General features: G+C 37.1%; 1 protein-coding gene across 1 annotated transcript in view; it reads left to right on the top strand.

Annotated features, from left to right (window-relative positions):
* cacnb4a (calcium channel, voltage-dependent, beta 4a subunit) overlaps positions 1-19,551 on the top strand; it is a 43,454-nt gene extending 23,903 nt beyond the window's left edge. The window contains exons 6-13 of the mRNA XM_066687735.1: positions 2,448-2,467; positions 4,288-4,368; positions 7,293-7,351; positions 8,359-8,468; positions 8,673-8,824; positions 9,673-9,768; positions 9,879-10,064; positions 10,958-19,551. Of these exons, the coding sequence (XP_066543832.1) occupies positions 2,448-2,467; positions 4,288-4,368; positions 7,293-7,351; positions 8,359-8,468; positions 8,673-8,824; positions 9,673-9,768; positions 9,879-10,064; positions 10,958-11,218 (965 nt within the window). The 3' untranslated portion in view covers positions 11,219-19,551. The remainder of the gene's footprint in view (positions 1-2,447; positions 2,468-4,287; positions 4,369-7,292; positions 7,352-8,358; positions 8,469-8,672; positions 8,825-9,672; positions 9,769-9,878; positions 10,065-10,957) is intronic.

The following is a 19,551-nucleotide window of genomic DNA, read 5'->3' as shown; positions in this document are numbered from 1 at the left end:
GAGGTATTTATTGAGAAAAAATGTAAATACCGTGCAAAGAGTGATGATGATGATGATGATGATGATGATGATTTTTATGAAGTGAATGAATTAACTGTGACAAAGCCATCTGGGAGTTTGGTTGGCAGTGCCGTAACCATAAGAGCGGGCTGGCAGTGGGAGAGAGAGGTGGTTGTGGATTGCGCTGCGCGTATTGAGTTCTCTGTGTCTTTCCAGAATGTGCCATGCATGTTCAATAGGACTCAGGTCTGGTGAACGTGAAGGCCAGTCCATGTATTCAGTCCGCTCAACCCCCCCCGATACTGGTTGACTACACAAGCTCATTGAGGATGGGTGCTCACGTTCATAAGTACAATACCAGGGCCGCTAGTACCAGCCAATGGTCTCTCAACAGGATAAAGCATCTCCTCAGTCTACACTAGTGTTGGTCTGGTGAAATCTTCAACCATCAGCAAGGTCTTGGTCTGACTCTGCTATTGCAGGTGGCCAAATTACAGTCATGATTTGGCTAACAATTTGAAGAACTATGCAGATTTTTAAAATAAGTGTAAAATGTAAAGCAAACATTCTCACATATATCAAACGATAAATACATTTTAGAGAGAGCTGTCCTGCATTTAAAATTGAAATAAGTGAGTCCTGGTTTTCAAGCCATGTTACCCTTTTTGCAGAAGCACACTTTTTGTGTCAGGAAAATGCATTAATATTCAACAATAACTTTCCTAATGAATGTTTTTATTAAATGTTAAATGTTGACTAGGTGGTTAAATTAGTTTGTTTTCCATGTAACACTATTCTGCCATTCAACCATCTCTGTTTTTGCATCAAATCCACCTGAGGCATTTAACAAACAGCTACACTTTTAATTAACAAATGACCACATAAAAAAAAGAGATGCTTAATCCAAAGACCAAAAGCTAATGCTGGAAAGTTCAATTTAAGTTTTCTATTTCTGTCTTATAAACAGAATTCTTTCTGAAGTACCATAAATTGGAATAATATTAATGTTTATTTCAATTTCTTTATAAGACATTGTTAGAGTGATGATTCTTACTGATAAACATGTATAGTGGTATTAGATGGTGAATAATATCATGTAAAAATCTAAATTATTGTTTGAACTTGAAGCATGCTAAAGAATAGAGAGCCCAGAAAAGCTTTAAAAGTGTTTAGCACAGCATTGAAACAGCATGGTACAGTGCAATGCTAACTGACTGTGTGAACTGTTTTGTTGGATTATAAATGCATACAAAGAGAGTGTGACCACATGGATATCCAAGACATTGTTTGTGTTTGAGAACAAATTGAGAACTAATTAAAGGTGAAGCATCAGAATTGCTTTGGTTGTTCGTGTCAAAATCAAGCAATATACAGTTGACATTTGTTTTGAAAGTATATTAAAACAGACAATAAACAGGTCTCATGACATGTCAGTCTGCAGAATGTTATGTCACAGAAACATGGATGGTATAAATACTGCAGCGGATTTACCATAGTTTCAAGATTTTGGTTTGAATTATAAAGGTAGACCTAGGGCTGGATTAAATAAAAAATGTTCACATTGCAACTCATTTGCAGAACTATAGAAGCATACTATAGACAAACATCTCCATATCAGTTACACTTACCTTAACAATAATATGGTAAACAACGCCTTCATGAATTTATAATTTTATATTTTCAGTCTCCATATTATAGAATAATTATTTTTGTCTCGGCAAAATGCTTGTTATGTATTATTTATATATAAGAAATTCTTTACTGCCTTTATCTGTTTCTCTAGCACTATTACACCCAACCTATGTGTTTAACTCCCAAATGTAAAATTATACGACTCACGCAACAAAAAATTAGGTTTACGACAATGGAAAGCAGAGACCTGCAGCTTTACATAACCTTGTATTCTTTAATTTGCGGGACTCCTGTCAGGCAGGTGGTCATACTGACTGGAAAAATCCATTCGTTGCAGCCTGTACTGGACAGTCAAAGGATTTTGTTTTCCATTGCTGATTCCAATAAACAAATGTGAACAGATAAGAGTCCCTTGTTGGGAACTCGAGATATTTTTGATTTAACACGATGAGAAGTGAAAACCGTTAATTTTATATCTGTGATTTTCTCATAGCTTCGGTTTAGTGGTATGCGAACATTATTTATTTTATATAGCCACTGCTAGTTCCATTACTACACCTGTAACCCGAGAAACCAAAGTTGTATTTTGACAGTGATAATTGCAAAACTATATTATACCAAGTGTGGTTTTACTGTCTTTGGTTAATTGAACTCTCTAATATTGTCTTAGGTAGAACTATGCAAGATCAGCACTAAATGTAGTTTTTTAAAGCAAATGCAAAACATTGTGTTTATTTACTAGATTTGTTAAGAACAGTCGGTCCTTAAGTATTTTATTTCAATATATTTACAATGTTTTTTGTTTTTCTTCACAGCAAAACAGAAGCAGAAAGTGGTAAGTTTATTTTAGTATATTTATAATGGCATTATACACTGAATGGGCACTTTATTAGGTACACTGACTTAATAGCGAGTTACTCCCTCTTTTGCCCTCAGAACAGCCTGAATTTGTTGGGGCACGGACTCAACAGGGTGTTGAAAGTGCACCACAGGGATGCTGGCCCATGTTGACTCCATTGCTTCCCATGGTTTTTGCAACTCTGAATAGCTTGTTGCATCTCATCCCACAGATGCTGGATTGGTTTGAGATCTGGGGACTGGGGAGGCCAGTGTAAGAAAATCCTAGCCTTGTGGCATGGAGCATTATCCTGCTGAAATAACCCATTTGTAGATGGATACACTGCTACCATGAAGGGATGCACCTGATATCCTATGTTCAGATATCCTATGGCATTCAAACATACGAAAACATAAAACATACCCCACATCATCCCACCACTGCCACCAGCGTGCATTGTTGATATCTGGCAGGGTTGATCCCTGGATTTCTGATTTTTTTGCCATATCCTGGTCCCCCCATCAGCGTGAAACAGCAGGAACCAGGATTCATCAGACCAGACGATGTTTTTCCAATTCTCTATGCAATGGACATGAATGGGACGTGGTTAGGCCGTCGGCTGCCATCCGTGACATTGTTCTGATAGGCCTCTTTCGGTACCACTCTTCTGTTCAGCTGTTACTTGACTGACTGTAGCCCGTTTGTTACACTGCACAAGTCGTGTCAGCCTCCTTCAGTCTCCTGTTTCTGGCCACAGGACCACCGTTCGCTGGGTGGTGTTTTTTGGGTGGTGGACCAATCACGATACAACCACGACACTGTCATGAATGAAAACCCAAGCAGGGTTGCTGTTTTTGACATACTCATGCCACGCCCCATTCAAAGTCACTTAAAACTTTTGCCCATTCTCCCTCTGAAATGCACACACACAATCCCTAGGTACCTGCTTTAAATAGCATAGTCTGAACACATTATGCTGTTTCATGGAAAGGGGAGGTGTACCTAAGAAAGTGGCCACTCGGCTAATATTCCTACTGTAAGCAAAACTATTAAGCTCACCAATATTATTAGATAGCCTAGTTTTATTCTGATAGATTTCCCATGCAGCTGGGATGGTTGTGATATTCCTTATGATCATTACAATAGCATATGACTTTTTAAGAAATCGCTCTTAATCAGATTAGGTAAAGGAATAAACTATTGTGGTAAACATCAATGCAGACTATTTCCACTATCCTGTGACCTGACTGATCACCTATTGTACTTCACTGCAGGATTTTGTTATAACCAAATTATGAATGACTTCATTGAAAATACGAATGACCTGCCTTGACTGCTTTGCTGAGAACAATGATCTGATTCTTGTATTATGATGTATATTAACCTTGTCAACATTATAACTTATCAATTAGTGTACTTGTTTTAAAATAACACAGCATCTAGGACAAATTATTATGAGGGTTGCTTTGGAACAAGGTATTGTCTCATCTATGACAGAACATGCTGCCGTCAGCTGGTCCATGTTTTATCCAATGTCTAACCTTGTATTTATAGATTTTGAAGACATTGGATATTTCAAGGTGGTGAATACATACCAAAGTGATAGTATATGCTAAGCATTTTAGTGACTTTAAAACAAAAACATGCTCTTTTATCCAAAACTATAACTGGTATTTTTGCGCATCCAGCATTCCACATGTATTTAATGCATATAATAAGAAATATCATTGTTTAATAGGAAATCACATTTAAAAGATAAACTAGATTGTAGCTGGAAACTAGAAAATTCTGTGACTAACATCGTAATTCCTTAACAGACTGAGCACATTCCTCCTTATGATGTGGTTCCCTCCATGAGGCCTGTTGTTCTGGTTGGCCCATCTCTGAAAGGATATGAGGTAGGCAGCCAACACTGGACCTTTCCACTCACTGTCATAAGCTAATGTATTACAACTGGTAGGGGGTCATGTTTTGTTGTCTTGATTTACAAAAATAACTTTCACGAGTTGTACAATACCACCAGCTGGCAATGCAGTATTTTTGACGCTGTGTTAAAAATATATATATAATAATAATAATAATGCATGGTATAATGCAGTCACACTGAGGCCTGAGCCGGATCAGAACTTAGAACCAACCTCAAACTGCTAACATGATGGGTGGTTTGCATTTGGTAAGAAGGATAATTAATTGTCAGTCATAAATCTGCCCTAAACATGGTTTGTGATATACTAGTGGGTAAAGTTTTGATTTGATCTAAGCCCACATTAATATAGACACATTTGCAGTCCTCTGATCTGCAACTTTTCCTGGAATCTTCAATTAGATTTGTTCTGTTTTCTCGGGTGGCTTTATCAGCAAGGTATCCGTCTTGCTAGCTGCCTCTTTGCCTGGTTGCTGGTGATGATGTTGATTGTGTGACGTCCTTTCTTCACATTTGTTTTCATTCGTCCATGAAATCTCACATTAAATTAGGACATTCTTATTTTTTGCTGCTCTGTTCCCGGCTCACAGAAAAGGAATAACGTGTGCTTATACGGCATCACGGTTCGCTCTTGAATCAAACTCTTTTCCTTTACATATCATTTCCATGGTAACAGCCTTCTGGATACAGTCTGCCGCGTGTAAAAGTAGAACACAATTCGAAATGAAAGAGAAGCCCTGAACGTGGTACCATTTAAAAATCAGTTCAAATAACAACAACAACAACAGCGGCAAAACATTTACATAAGGAAAAGCAAAGATCTAATAAATGATAAATGCCTAAACAGATGCTGTTTATTTAATCACAGCACATGTTTAAAACATCAACAACGCGGTTAAATAAAATGAAGTAAACACGTTTGGTTTGTTTATTTGTCACTGACGAATACCTTCTGACTTCGCCGTCTCAGATGACCTACTGAAATGACCTACAGATGTTCCTGTTGTGTGAACACCTCACCTGTAGCACTAGATGTCTTTTGAATTTTGGGGAGGGCAGACAATGCGACCCCCAACAGTACAGGATGATGCAGGGGGCGCACAGCAATGCCGTCCGCCCTGGAGGAAGCTGACATTGTGCCAGTTAATAAAGGGAGATATATATGTCACAAACTCTGGAGTACAATTACATAAACTGTAAAATGTGATTGGAAGGGAGCCTTGTTTACAAGGAAAATTATAGCTGGCCCTTTTCAAGGATTAGCACTGCACAGCTCCATGATTTATCGTGCTACGGGAGGCTTTTAAATAAGTAGGTGATCATTTAAAAGTTATACAAGGAAGAAAATCGGTATGCACGCCATTATTGCCAGGCCTCGGTGGAAAGCAACTGTGTCAAGGTTAAAGCCAGGGCTGTGTGCGAATGAACCTCTCTGGAGACTCGGCTCTGAGAGGTGCTCCTGCTTATACAGATGAAGGACTCCTTGTCACTAAAGATCACGCGTGTTCTTTCCACCTGCATGCTTGAACACGGTCTGAAATATGCCACGATGAATATGCTATAGCGACCAATCTGTCATCAATTGTTTTGTGTTGTCTTATGTTGATTAATCCAGTTGTATTGCTCTCTGGGTACTGGCTGTGGCAGTATTATTGTAACATCCTATTTATGACATTTGTCTCCTTCTTTATTTGTCAGTATACATATCAAGGATGTTTCTTTTTATAGGGATTTGTCTCTAATCTAAAAGACGATAAGCTTTTTCTTTCTCTGTATATCAGTCAGTAATGTCACTGTTCTTTTGGTTTAACCTGACTTGATGCTGAGTGGGATTTGATTTGTGTTTACTGGTCATGAGGAAAATGTCCTGTAATCCATTTGTATTCCATAATGGCTGTCCACACATGCAGAAGTTCCTAAGCACTTCATCATTTCGGCCATGGCCACAACCGAGAGGAGCCATTAGAAACAAAGAACAGCAAATACATCCAATCAATTTCTTTCTATTATGCATCAGTCTAATGTAGTTTTAGCACTATCGAGCCAGAAGTCAAATTTGACATTTAAATAGACAAACTGGAGACTGTAAATTTTTTAGTGTTCATTAGTGAAAATGCATCCTCAAGTCTATCTACTAATGCACGAACTGGCCTAGGGTAGTTGAGAACATTAATATAAATGTATCTCCTTACTAAATGTAAACATACACATTCCCCTCGAGCTAATATGTATTTTCTTGACTGTTTTTTTGCATTAGATATTGTATTCTTTCTTTCAATAAAACAAATGGATTTATTAATTGTATTAATTATATTAGTCAAAACAGTTTTGACTCAACTCAGTCTCAAATCTGTCCATTCCACGGGCATGTCAGAGATCCTGTACATCATTCAAATGCACTCAGTGGCTTGGCTTTCTCTTTCTCTTTCTCGCATGCAGCATTGGCAAGGTGAAATACCAAAAGCTCCGGCTCTGATTTAAGTTCGAAGACCAGGATAGTTAGAGCTTTTCAATTCCATGACACAGCCTCATTATTTGATTTAATTTCACTTGGGTATAATTACTACATTGAGAGGTTGACTATAACCAAGGCCCCAGGCTACGTTTGCACAGGGAGCTATGGGGGCGAGAATCTAAAATAATGGTCATAGTCTACAAACACTGTCTTGTCAGCATAGAGTAGGTCAGCATTGAAAGGACATTTTTCTTCAATGAAAGAAGGAATGTGGGAGGCAGTGCAGGAAATATACTGTACGTGAATGAGTGAGGCTGGAGAAAAAATGAATAGGTTAGTGCATCATCTGTGCTTGCTGATTTTCTTTTTCCTTTTCTTAATCTTTGTCTTTATCTTTCTCTGAAACCTTCTCCTTTGCAACCCTCCTCCGGCTCTCTGTGCAGGTCACAGACATGATGCAGAAAGCGCTTTTTGACTTCCTGAAGCACAGGTTTGATGGAAGGTGAGGTAACAGTCACTTCATCTGAAAATAATTAAGTAGACGCTTTTCAAGGTGCAATGAACGGTACAAGGAAAATAGAAGTTTTCTCGTCTTTAGCGGCCTATTTGTGCCTGCTTTACAGAACCATACTGTGCTCAATCCCCAGATCCTCCACACACGTGCAGACACAGCAAAACGAAAACACCCCTCTCCTTATTATTGAGGGTTTAGGTCTGGCTAGTATGACACAATGATTAATTTTCCTTCCCTGGAAATGTCAGTGGAGCACCAATGCCAGGGAAGTATTTTCACCTCAAATGTAAACAAGGTTACTATAGTGTAGCTCAGTGGGTAATGACAATATATAAAAACACTATCTCAACCATTGATTAATATCTGTTACTCTGTTATATGAGAATTGGTAGGAATTTGATTTGACTGTGTGGAGGCTTATTTGAAGTATTTAAAAGGGGAAAAAAATAAAATTAAGTTTATTAAGTACTCACTGATCATTCTTCAAGGTGTTCCCCCCTAGTGCATGTGTGTTAATTTGAAGACAGTCCATCTTTATATGCATGAAATGCTAATCTGTCTCTTCTCTCTCTCTGTAAGGGTTCTGTTTTGTTTTTTCTTTGTCTCTCTTAGCTCTTTTAACTTCAATTGTTTTCTGTTGCAATTGCTTAAGAACACAATTTGCAGATATCTGCTGTTCTGAAAAGGATTTAATAACCAAACTGGTTAACTTCTAAGGTAAAATATCACATTAATATGAAGAAATGACCAAGGTTTGTTTCCTGTGGGGGAAATAAGTATATATTGTGGTGCTGACAAGACAACCATCATAAAGTATCTACAAGAAAATAGTATATTTATTACAATGGGGATTCTTACTACATAAACAGCTTTATCTTTTCTTTGTTTTTGATATATTGGTTTTAAAATAACCCTTTGTTGCAGTCAGTGAATAAAGCTTGATATCATTGTGTGTTGTTTTCTGACTAACTGTAATCTTGACTTTGTTCTCGTAGGATATCTATCACAAGAGTAACTGCAGACATATCTCTAGCCAAGAGGTCTGTGCTAAATAACCCAAGTAAGAGGGCCATCATCGAAAGGTCAAACACCAGGTCTAGCTTAGGTGAGGTTTGCCGAATTCTTTTTCTAGGAAAATGTGTGTATTTGCCATTCAAATGGAGAGATTGATCTACATGTGTGTATTAAAATGTGGCAGTTGCAAAATATTTTGAAACAATTCATTGTACTCTTTTTTTTTTAATTGTTCCCATTTGCATTAAATTTCTAACACTGGAAAACTTGCTACTGTTTTCTGTGTTTTCACCAGCTGAGGTACAGAGTGAAATAGAGAGGATTTTCGAGTTGGCGCGATCCCTACAGCTAGTTGTACTGGATGCAGACACCATCAACCATCCTGCACAACTAATTAAGACATCTCTAGCACCAATTATTGTCCATGTGAAAGTGTCATCTCCAAAGGTGGGTACCCAAGGGTCACGAAACATGAGTTTTAAGGTGAAAATAATGGAAGAAAGTAATTGTACAGTATCAATTTATAAATATGCACATGAGGAACGAATTATGTTTTCCAAAAATCTGGATCCTAATAAAAACATATATATCATATGATTGTCATCCTCTGGCTGTTAGGAAATGTCAGGGTGTGTTATTAAAGACCTATCTGCATATCGATGAGTTTTTTAATTGACACTGATTGTTCTTCCATAACATCCAGTATTCACTAAATGTTTTGTATTTTGTATTTTGTTTTAAGAAACGTATATAAAATGTCAGCACTCAGAATCACATGGTCAGTATGTGAGACAAATAATTAATCACGTGTATTAAATGAATAATTAAAACCATCATTTCATTGGGGCCAGCTTCTGCAATTAATTGGAAATGTGACAATGATCGTTTGGCCATTGGGTGCAACAAAAAACAGAACTGTGATCATGCTGCTATTTTAGGAATCTCAGAAACAAAAGCTGTGATGTATAAATGTTTGTGTGAATTTCAGTGCTCCTCAACAGAAAAGTAGGTAGACGGCTTTAACCAGCCTATTTTTAAAACATTTCTCAATACTGCCCTCTACTGTCGGCCTATTGTTCTCACACCCAAGCTAATAGATTCATCTCCGCATTACTGAATGTTAAAAGAGGTACAGTGCTTGAAAGGCTAACCGAAACATAACCAAGGGTGCATTTGACTCCTTCTTACCTGTACACTTTCACAGGAGGGTCAGAAAGAATATGAGCAAGATAAGGCCTTTTAGTCCAAAGCAATATGATTCTGCCTGTGTTTTTGATTTTGTTTTTGTTTCCCAGGTTCTTCAACGGTTGATAAAATCTAGAGGGAAATCCCAAAGCAAACATCTGAATGTTCAGCTGGTGGCAGCTGACAAGCTAGCACAATGTCCACCGGTATGTATTTAGTTTGAGCGAGATTTTATTTATGCATATGTAAGGCATACAACTCATCGACCCAATCTGCTCAAATTAATACAGAAATCCACATCTCTTTTTCTTCCTAGGAAATGTTTGATATCATTTTAGATGAGAACCAGTTAGAAGATGCTTGTGAACACTTGGCGGAGTACTTGGAGGCCTATTGGCGTGCGACACACGCCCCCAGTAGTACCCCCATGAATCCTCTGCTAGGCCGAAACCTAGGATCAACCGCGCTTTCTCCGTATCCTACAGCTATCTCTGGATTACAGGTGATGCTTTCCTTTGGTATTCTGTGGCATTTACTAGACTAAATGAAGTGCCAACCTGTTGACTGCACCTTTAAATATTCTCTTTGGCTGTGCCTGACTACTGTGCTTACCTAGATATATAATGTCCTTGCCATGTGATTCCTGGCTGTTACCCGTTCTGTACAGGTATACAAAAATCTTGAGTCCTCTTTAATTAGTCCACATGATTTACATACTAGGGTTTCTTCTAGATTTGCCAACACTTGACCTTGTCCTTGAAATTAATTATTTAATCTATATCCAAACATCCACAATATAACAATAAAGATTTGACGTACTAACATCCCCCCTTTTACTCGACGCATCTTTTCAGACTCTACTTGTAATTTAGTCATTCATTCTCCTATAAGATTGCATTTATACAACGTTTTGTCGTACTTTTGCCTTTGCATTACTTGTATTTTTAGTGTTTATTTTGATTTCCCCTATGCTCCCTTTCCCTTAGCTCTTAACATTGACTTAACATCTTGTCTGCACTTAACAGCTTTTTCATTCTTGGATGTAAGACCTTATATATTGTTTACTGTATATCTCGTATACACTTGTGTAAATTGTGAATTTGTAAAATGTATTATGCCTTGAATTGCACTGTATTATTGCACTTTGTATTGCATTTATTGTATTGCTGCCCTGGACAAGGGTGTCTGCTAAGAAATAAGTAATAATAGTAATAATAATAATAATAATAATAATAATAATAATAATAATAATAATAATAATCACCCGTAAGCGTGCCTGAACTGGCATTGTTGTCCTGTAATTCAGCATGTTCAGATGGGAAATGTCAGAGCCCATCCTGGTTGATATTAAAAACAACAACAGAGGTTTCATGTTCTCTAATTACTGTTTACTAGGGCCAAAGAATGAGACACAGTAACCACTCGGGAGACCACTCTCCGATCGAACGCCGCAGCCTGATGACCTCAGACGAGAACTACCACAGCGAGCGGGCGCGCAAGAGTCGAAACCGGCTGTCCTCGGGCTCCCAGCACAGCCGAGACCACTACCCACTGGTGGAGGAGGAGTACTCTGACCCCTACCAGGACACGTATAAACCGCACCGCAACCGCGGCTCTCCCGGCGGCTACAGCCACGACTCAAGGCACAGGCTTTGAGTTGACATGAAACCTGCTAGGCCTCTCCACTCCACCACCCAGTACTAAAGAGCTAAGACAGTCCTGTTGAAACACGTGAAATTTCAAAGTGTAATACCTCGTTTCCCTCTGGCACTGGTTCCACTAACAAAGCATTGCTCTGCCAACAAATCTAGGTACATCCACTTTTTCTGCGTGACACAAACTCTCGAGAGAAAAAGGAAGTACTATTTTTTTATGCTGGCTTTTAAGGGCCTGTTATTGTATTTCCTGTCCTTGTGGTCAACAGTATAGCTTGATGTAACTGTATTTGTTAACAAAGAGAAAACATGAACTACAGTTTTAAGGTATTGGGTTTATGCTCATTAAGATATACGTTTGCACTAGCTTAGAGTGGTTGGAAAGCACTTGGCTTGTGTGTCCACCGGGACTGACGGTAGCATGTGTGGAACCAGTGCCACTGTGGCGGAAATGCTCTGACGCGGCTGCGTCCGCTGATCAGCACGGCATTTGCACGTTTTCAGGAGCCAATCGAAACGGAGTATAACACTCTATATCAATGTCCTTATTTTGATTCAATTAAGTTTATGTTTACCTTTTATCACTGTATAATTGGTTGTACAATATAAGGCAAAAAAATATATATTTGCCGCAAATCTTAGCGTGACATGTAAATGGTCTTGACCGTTCCAATCCCCCTTTCTATCCGATGACATTTCGTGTCATTTGAGATGTTTGGTATCAAGCTCGAGACTAACCCTTTGTTCCGTGAGAAAGTGGAACACAGCCGGCCGTCTTTTCTAAGCAGAAGGCCGAGCGTCTGGCTGCGATTTTGTTTCTCTTTTTCTAATTGCACCAAATGGCCTGCACTATGTCCTTAGCTAAACTCTGTACAGAAGGAAGGTCCTTTCTCTACAGCAGAACAAAATTTCAGTTTTAAGGACTTGCGAGCTGCCTGTCAGCACGGGGAGGGCGACTCCTGTGTGGATTGGATGAAGTTAAGTTGACCAATTAGGACTGGAGTTAGGAGTCATCCATGTGGAAAGGAAATAAATCAACACTTTGCCTTTCAGCGTTTTCAGCTGCTCAAACCTTACCTAAAGGATCTCAGTTGTAACTAAGCAGGGATGAGATATTAAGTAAGGCAAGAGGCAGACAGTGTTGATCATGTTAACCTATGATTACATGATTCACATTTGCCGTGCCAAAATCCATAGCAGCTTATTGTGAATGTGATGTCATTTGCATCATATTTTACTCTCTTTGTAGCTGGCATGTTTCCCCAATTGCAGTGCACATTTATTTTGTAAATGAAAACCCTGTTGGACCGGAATGAAAGAGGCTTCCACATAACTCTTGGCTGCAGTAAAGCAACCTACTGAAATATGACATGGCTATATCAGCTCAGATGGACTGAGTTATGGAGGAGACAGTGCTCTCTCCCTGGGGCCCGGGTCAAGCTGTGGAGATGGGCACTGTCAGGTTTTTATCTTGGTCACGTGGATAACAACACTTTTAATTACCGAGAATATTGTCTTAGGGGAACCCAATGAGACATTTTGTCTTATCCAGACTCATAATGTCCCATACTTTATTAAATGTTTGAGGTCTGCTCTCTCACACTGTTGCTACTGATTAGGATTTGCAAACATCCAGGTATTGGGCGCCCATTGCAGAAAAACTGAAAAGCGACCAGTGCATGCAAAAAGCATACATTAACACTTTGAGACTTTGCGTTCTCGAGTCGAATGTATTGAATAGTGAAAAGCTTATATACTTATTTCTTTTGTTAGTGGACAACCAAGCTTTTTTGGTCAGAAAACAAACTGAAAACTTAGACGAGGCGTTTGGTGTTTTACTGTATGGCATACAGTGTTTATGTTACTTGTTTCTTTCTCACCTAGTTTCCTTTTCCCGTTGTTATTTTAGTGCCTCTTTTTTAAAGCCTTGTTAAAAAGTCTTCCATGTCATGCCTAAAGAGAACATGTTTGTCACCCCCATTGCAGCTACATGGACCCGAATGCTATCACCCCCCTATGCATTGGACTGGTGTCACTAATTGTCAGCTTTAGTATCGTTAGCTTTTGGTGAAATATGTTTAAAGCATTTTATCGGACATCCATATTAGTAGTGTAAAGTCGGATCCGCAGTTTTACTCCTGGGTCATTTCCCCCCACCTGCTGCTTATTTTCTCTAGGCTTAATACATTGACCATATAGACCACTGCTTGAGATCAAATGGGTTCAGGTAAACAACTCCCAAACATGACTGGATGTAGGTATCTTCATTGTGGGTCACATTTGAGTTGAGCATAATTAGATAAGTTAACTTGACTCGTATCGTGCACTGTCACTTGCTTTTTAGAGCTGCTTTTTCTTCTGCTTCAGCCTGATCACTTCACTCTCCATTCTGGAATATATCACAGAGCACACTATTTTAAAGAGACCATTCGAAATAGGATGTTTAGACCATCTTGAATGTCCTAAAGCCATCACACCACCATAACAATGACATTAACACTACTTTAGCCAGCAGAGCAGGAAAGCTAGAGGAAGTTGCTGCCTTAATTCACTCAACTGGAACATTTCTGTTTCTTTCTGTATTAATACCAGGTTTTTACTAAGTTTGGTGTCTCACTCCTTGTGAGCCGACAGAAGTTTCCATAGCATGTTGAAGGATTTAAAATAATGACCTGAGTGCTCAGAAGGAGTCGGGGGAATTTCCTAAACGAACACCTGTCTCCTGGTACGTTTTTTATTTTCCTGAACTTTTGCATGAGCTGAATTCCCCTGAAGACCAAATGATTCCCTTACTATTTGCTAGGGTAATAGTTTGTGCATTTGATTAAACATTATAAAAATATATAATAATTTATTTTGATTTAATAAAAAAATAATTAATATTGCATGCTTTTCTGTTATACAATAATGAGAATAAAACCATGGCCGGTGGAATATCATTTCTTTAGAAGCTGGGGAAAATCACTGCCCTGTTCTGTGGAATGGATCCACTATTGAAGCACTGCTCGTGGACCAGCTTTTTATGACAATCAGAAGAGTTTTGTTAGTCGATCCCACGCGCTCCTCTTCTCACTTTAGCTCTTGCGTTTTGGACCGTAGACATTCCTGTAGTGTAGTGCAAAACGGTTCCTATTATAGGTGGTCAAAGCTCTGTGGACAACAGTTCCAAAGCACCGAAAAGAAAACATGTCTGTTTTTTCAGTCTGTTCAAGGCATTTACATATATTTTTTTCTTTTTTCTTTAGCATGTACGCTTGGCTAGGCTACTGGGTTTGCACAACTGTTGCTAAGTTAGAAAATCCTGATACATTATTTAATATATAGATCTACACTTCAGAATATATTTCCTGCCCTGTTCAAAAGGTGCAGGTGCTCTGATTTTGACATCGGATATGGCAAAAGCAAAGGATATTTTCTACCATATTTTCAATTTAACAAACTTCACTCGAGACTGGATAGTAGATTTTTGTCTGAACTGACAGAGACCCCTATTTGTTCCACAAAGCAATTTTAAAGTTTTTTAATACACTTGAAGTGTGAATACAAAATAAATGTCTGTGAGAGTTATCAAAGCAGTTTATAGATTTTTTTAGAAATACTATTTTGCTTTTTTGGGGTGGGTGGGGGGAATAACATGCTGTTATTCAGAATTGCAGTATTTCAGTTAACTCTGGTTCTATAGATTAAAAAAAAAGAAACATAATGGACATAATTGAACTTCTGCCATAGTATGCCAATAACCTATATCTAATGCCTTACATTTATCATTCTGTAAACTTGTTGCGATGTTTTGCTGCCAAATTAAAACATGTATTGCCTTTACACTTTGATTACTTAGGAATACTGCAAAATAGATGTTTGGATTCCCCTGTGTCATGTGTACTGATAATTATCCTTTTTTATTTGTTTTTAAAATAGAGGAACATCTTTGGATTAAGGATAAAATAGCACATTCTGATATAGGGATTGCACATTGGTGATAGCACAAACTTCGACTAGAGCTACTTTTTTCTGGATGTATTTAGAGAAAACGTATTAGGAGTTGGAAGTAAGGAGTACACCCATTGGACAAAGATTATAATTTTTCGTGTATATGATTTTCTATAAACCTTGCAGATACAAATTAAAACAGAATTATGTCTGAAAACTAATTTAAATATCTAAATGTTGGTACTGTGCCATTTTTGTTTTTTTAATGTTTAATTTACTTACAGCAAGGTATCTTCTGATTTACATTTACAACACATACTGTGTCTAGCTAAGCTATACCAATTTGGTAGGAACCCCTTCGATGTCCATTGTCACAACTTTATTTTATTTTTGTGGGAGGGTTGTTTTATCATTGGTAGACTGATTAATTAACATATACATAGTCCAAATTGACTATTTAAACATGGATTTTTGTGTTTATTTGTTATTTTTAATTTTTATTTAGTTTATTCTTGCCAGTTGAGTATTTCTTCTCTGGTGCTACTTTCTGTGCTTGGAGTTTTATACATAGAAGAATATATTGTATAGCAGCCCAAATAGCCACATGTACTTTTGTGAGAATACGTATTCTGGATTATCATCTTTAAAAAAACGTATCAAAAAGGGGTAACCATGCAGACTATAAGAGCATCCACATCTTGATACAGTGTGTGTCTGGAACAAGTGACCTTAGAGGATTCATTTTATTTATTTTATTTGCTTAAAGTGGTGAGATCCAAACATCGATCTTGTGTTTTGTTCTAACCCTAGACACCTTGGCCACGTCTTGGAAGCCCACACTTTTTTTTTTTTTTTTTTATCCCCCCATATTGAACCTGAAATAAAAAATCTTGGAGATTTTATATTAGCGCTTCAAGCACTGCAATAAATGTTCAAATGTTTCCTCTTCGCACAGCAGTTCTGTGAATCCCTAATGTTTGTTTCTTACACATACATTCACTGAATTTGTGGCATGTGATTCTGTAGGTGTGTAGTAGCGGAGTGCTCTTATTCTCAGACACAGCATAGTGTGCCAAGATGTGGCAAAAAAAGGAGTAACTGACCTTCCCCTGACACTGGCAAATAGCTATATATATATATATATATATTATTTTAGCTCATTACACATTTTGCATTTGTACATATATATGGCATTCAGGCATGCAATAATTTATAACTGCACTATAGAATGGCTACTGGAACTTTTTAAGATACCTATTTAATATATGTATGTGTGTGTGTGTGTGTATATATATATATATATATATACACACACACACACACTAATAAATACTGTCCGCTTTTATTTTAGTATGTCCAGTGTAAGCCCAATTCATCCAATGGATGTACTGTATACTGAAGTTATTAAAGAATAATGTGAAAGCCCTAAAAAATTATAAGAATATACTTTTGTACATATATGATTATTGCTTTTATTGTTGTTGTTGTTATTATTATCATTCCCATTCCTCAGTACATAGGTGTTCACTTTTTCATCAACAGCAAGACAAACTCATTGAATTGGAGATCCAATCTTCTTTCCAAGGTTGCACTGTTTAGCAATATTGCAGTTTTATATCACCAATTAAAACCTAATAATAATAAGTTAGGATAATAAACTCTCCCTGTCTGACGGGTAAATTAGCTTCATTGACCTGTTCAGATAAGACTTAATATATAATTAAGCAGGAAATGTGATACACTCCAGATTTGTTATGTTTTTGTAAGAATATTAATTGTTAGATTTGAGATACCAATCTGATACAGATCTGAACATGAAATTCAATAAAAGCTGACATCAGAAACATAAATAACAAATCTAATCTTTGCCGCCCTTAAAAAACAATACAATTTGTGTATTTTTAGCCCTGTACATTTTAACATATTATACATATTATATAATTGGATCCAATTAAAACCTCTCATGCTCTGAATATGTCTTGCTGAACAAGTGAAAATGGGACAGGGGTGTTTAAAACGATCAGAAATGTAACTGTCAACTCGGCACCTGTTCCCAATTCTGGGATGTGGGCCAGCAGTTTATTGTCCCCTTGGGATGGAAATATGTATTTGTTTTTTTATTATTATTTGAATACATGTTCAAAAAGGTAAGAATATATTGTGGACTTAATTCTGTTTTTTTCTTCTTTTCCTTTGTACTGTTTTTGATATATAACCCTTAAACCCCAGCCTGAATTAACCAATTACTCAAAAATAGTGAAAATAATATATATTGGGCAGTTGGTTAAAATAGTTTAGCTCTAAATGCAGAAAGCTTCATTTAATTTTAAAATAATAATAATATATAAAGATAGTGAATACATGTGTAAATATGTTAAAATACATATCTGTCAGATATTTATGAAAAAGAAAAGCAGGGCTACAGGTTTAAAAAAACTACCTTCGGTTTCGTGAATTATATGACTGGTTGATTGTGCGGAGTCACCATCAGCCTTTCTCTGTGGATATTAGAGGATGCTTTGATGGCATGATGTTTATGTTGCACCCTGCATCCTCCTGTGCAGCAGCACCTCTGAACTCTGAATGTGAGGTCTGGGGCGAAAGGAGGCAATCACTTGCTACGCGTCTTACTCATTTTGTGGTTCTGAAGCCAGCAGGGCTGCAAAAGACGTGGGTTTGTGTGTCTCAGCCTTGCCTCACCTTGAATGAAAAGCCTGTCAACACGATGAGTAATGACACCTCATTCTCCAGGGGAGGTGTGAAAACAAACAAACTTTCCCAACTAGAAATGAAGGGACATATTTCCCAACAAGCGCAATGGTAAAGGCACCTTTTCTCTGGTAGGAATAAAACAAACTTTCTAATGCATAGATTGAACCACTCTCCCCTGAATCCAGACATGAATAGATACTGCATATCAGGGGTTGTTTTTTTTGGTTTGTTTTTCTTATTAATCTATCAATTGTTTTGTTACTTTCAGAAAATTTGCGTTGCCTTTCCACTTAATATTGCTTCAAATTTTATAAAGCCTTTTATCTTCTCTGTTTACAGTATTCATTCAGCATTTGCATACCATAACTTTCATTGCGGTTACATGCATTTACCAGCATGCAAGCAGTTTTATGAATACAGCCTATTCACTACATGTCTTGCTATCTAGTTTATTGTGCTGCTAAACAGATGCTCTTTTAACCACTGGGAGGAGACCTGGAAAAAGTAAAAATAAAGGTGCCATCATAATCATTATTAAATATGAGTTGAGCAGCACTTCAGACTGAATTATTAAGGCCCTTGTCGAGCACATGACATAACCTAGAGGTATGATAATTGGACTAGTATATGATGCCATCGATATCTCAATTGATCATACCGTTCTGCACTGCCAATGTCTATGGTGCGAATTAAACACAAACCACTCTGCGGTCAAAAATGGTAACATCTAAGTTATGTATAGCCTAAAATACCTCTGTAAGAAACAAAAAATGATGACTTGTATTTCCTTTGAAATACGAGAATAAAAAATAGTACCTTGGAAGGAGAGGTTTCTGTTACATTATAATTTATAGGTTTTTAGGTAAGAACTGATTTTTTTGATTTTTATTTACTTATTTTTCTACAGAAAAGCCTTAATTTAAGGCAGTTTAGTGGTTATTGCATGCCTAACTTAATGGTCCATTGTGTTTCTGAACTTGCTTTGTTGCTACCTAGCAACGTTCCTATTGCATATTTTATATATGTATATGTAATAAAGAAAAACTCTTTCCCTTACATGAACAGCATATGTAATATGTAAAGATTGTCCAGGTTACACACAAAAAAATGTTTCATATTATTTTTATGTGAAATATTGAGCTGTTTTATCTAATGTTCTAGAGGTACTGTTTTCTAAATTGCAGTCTATTGACATAATTACTAAAGTTGGAGGTAATGCCCAGAGTAAACAATTAACTACACGTCTCATACATATATATATATATATATATATATATATATATATATATATATATATATATATATATATATATGTTTGACATTTTCTTATGTTCTTAAAATACAACATTTCTGTTATGTGCAGTATTCTATAAAAAGCATGCTGGTAAAAAAAACAAAATTGAAATTAAAATCATTACTATGCAAATGTGTACAGTGCTGCATGCTGATGCTTACTTCTCCCTATGCTACTTAGCGGCTTCATCAGAGTTCAAATGAAATTGTGTTGTTATTTTTGTGGAAGAAGACATTTAAAAGGGAAATGCAAAATTGCATGCAGAATATAACATTTTAATTTCTGAAATTTACGGAAACAAAATATGTTTTATGGGAAATAGATGTGTAAAAAAAAAAATCTAGCTGCATTTAAAAAAAAGTTTTTTTTTTCTAAAATAAATGGGAACTCTCTAACAA

Source organism: Amia ocellicauda, chromosome 16 (assembly GCF_036373705.1).
Source record: "Amia ocellicauda isolate fAmiCal2 chromosome 16, fAmiCal2.hap1, whole genome shotgun sequence".
NCBI classification, from domain to species: domain Eukaryota; kingdom Metazoa; phylum Chordata; class Actinopteri; order Amiiformes; family Amiidae; genus Amia; species Amia ocellicauda.
The sequence above is the reverse complement of the archived record's forward strand: the minus strand, read 5'-3'. Positions and strand labels throughout refer to the sequence as shown.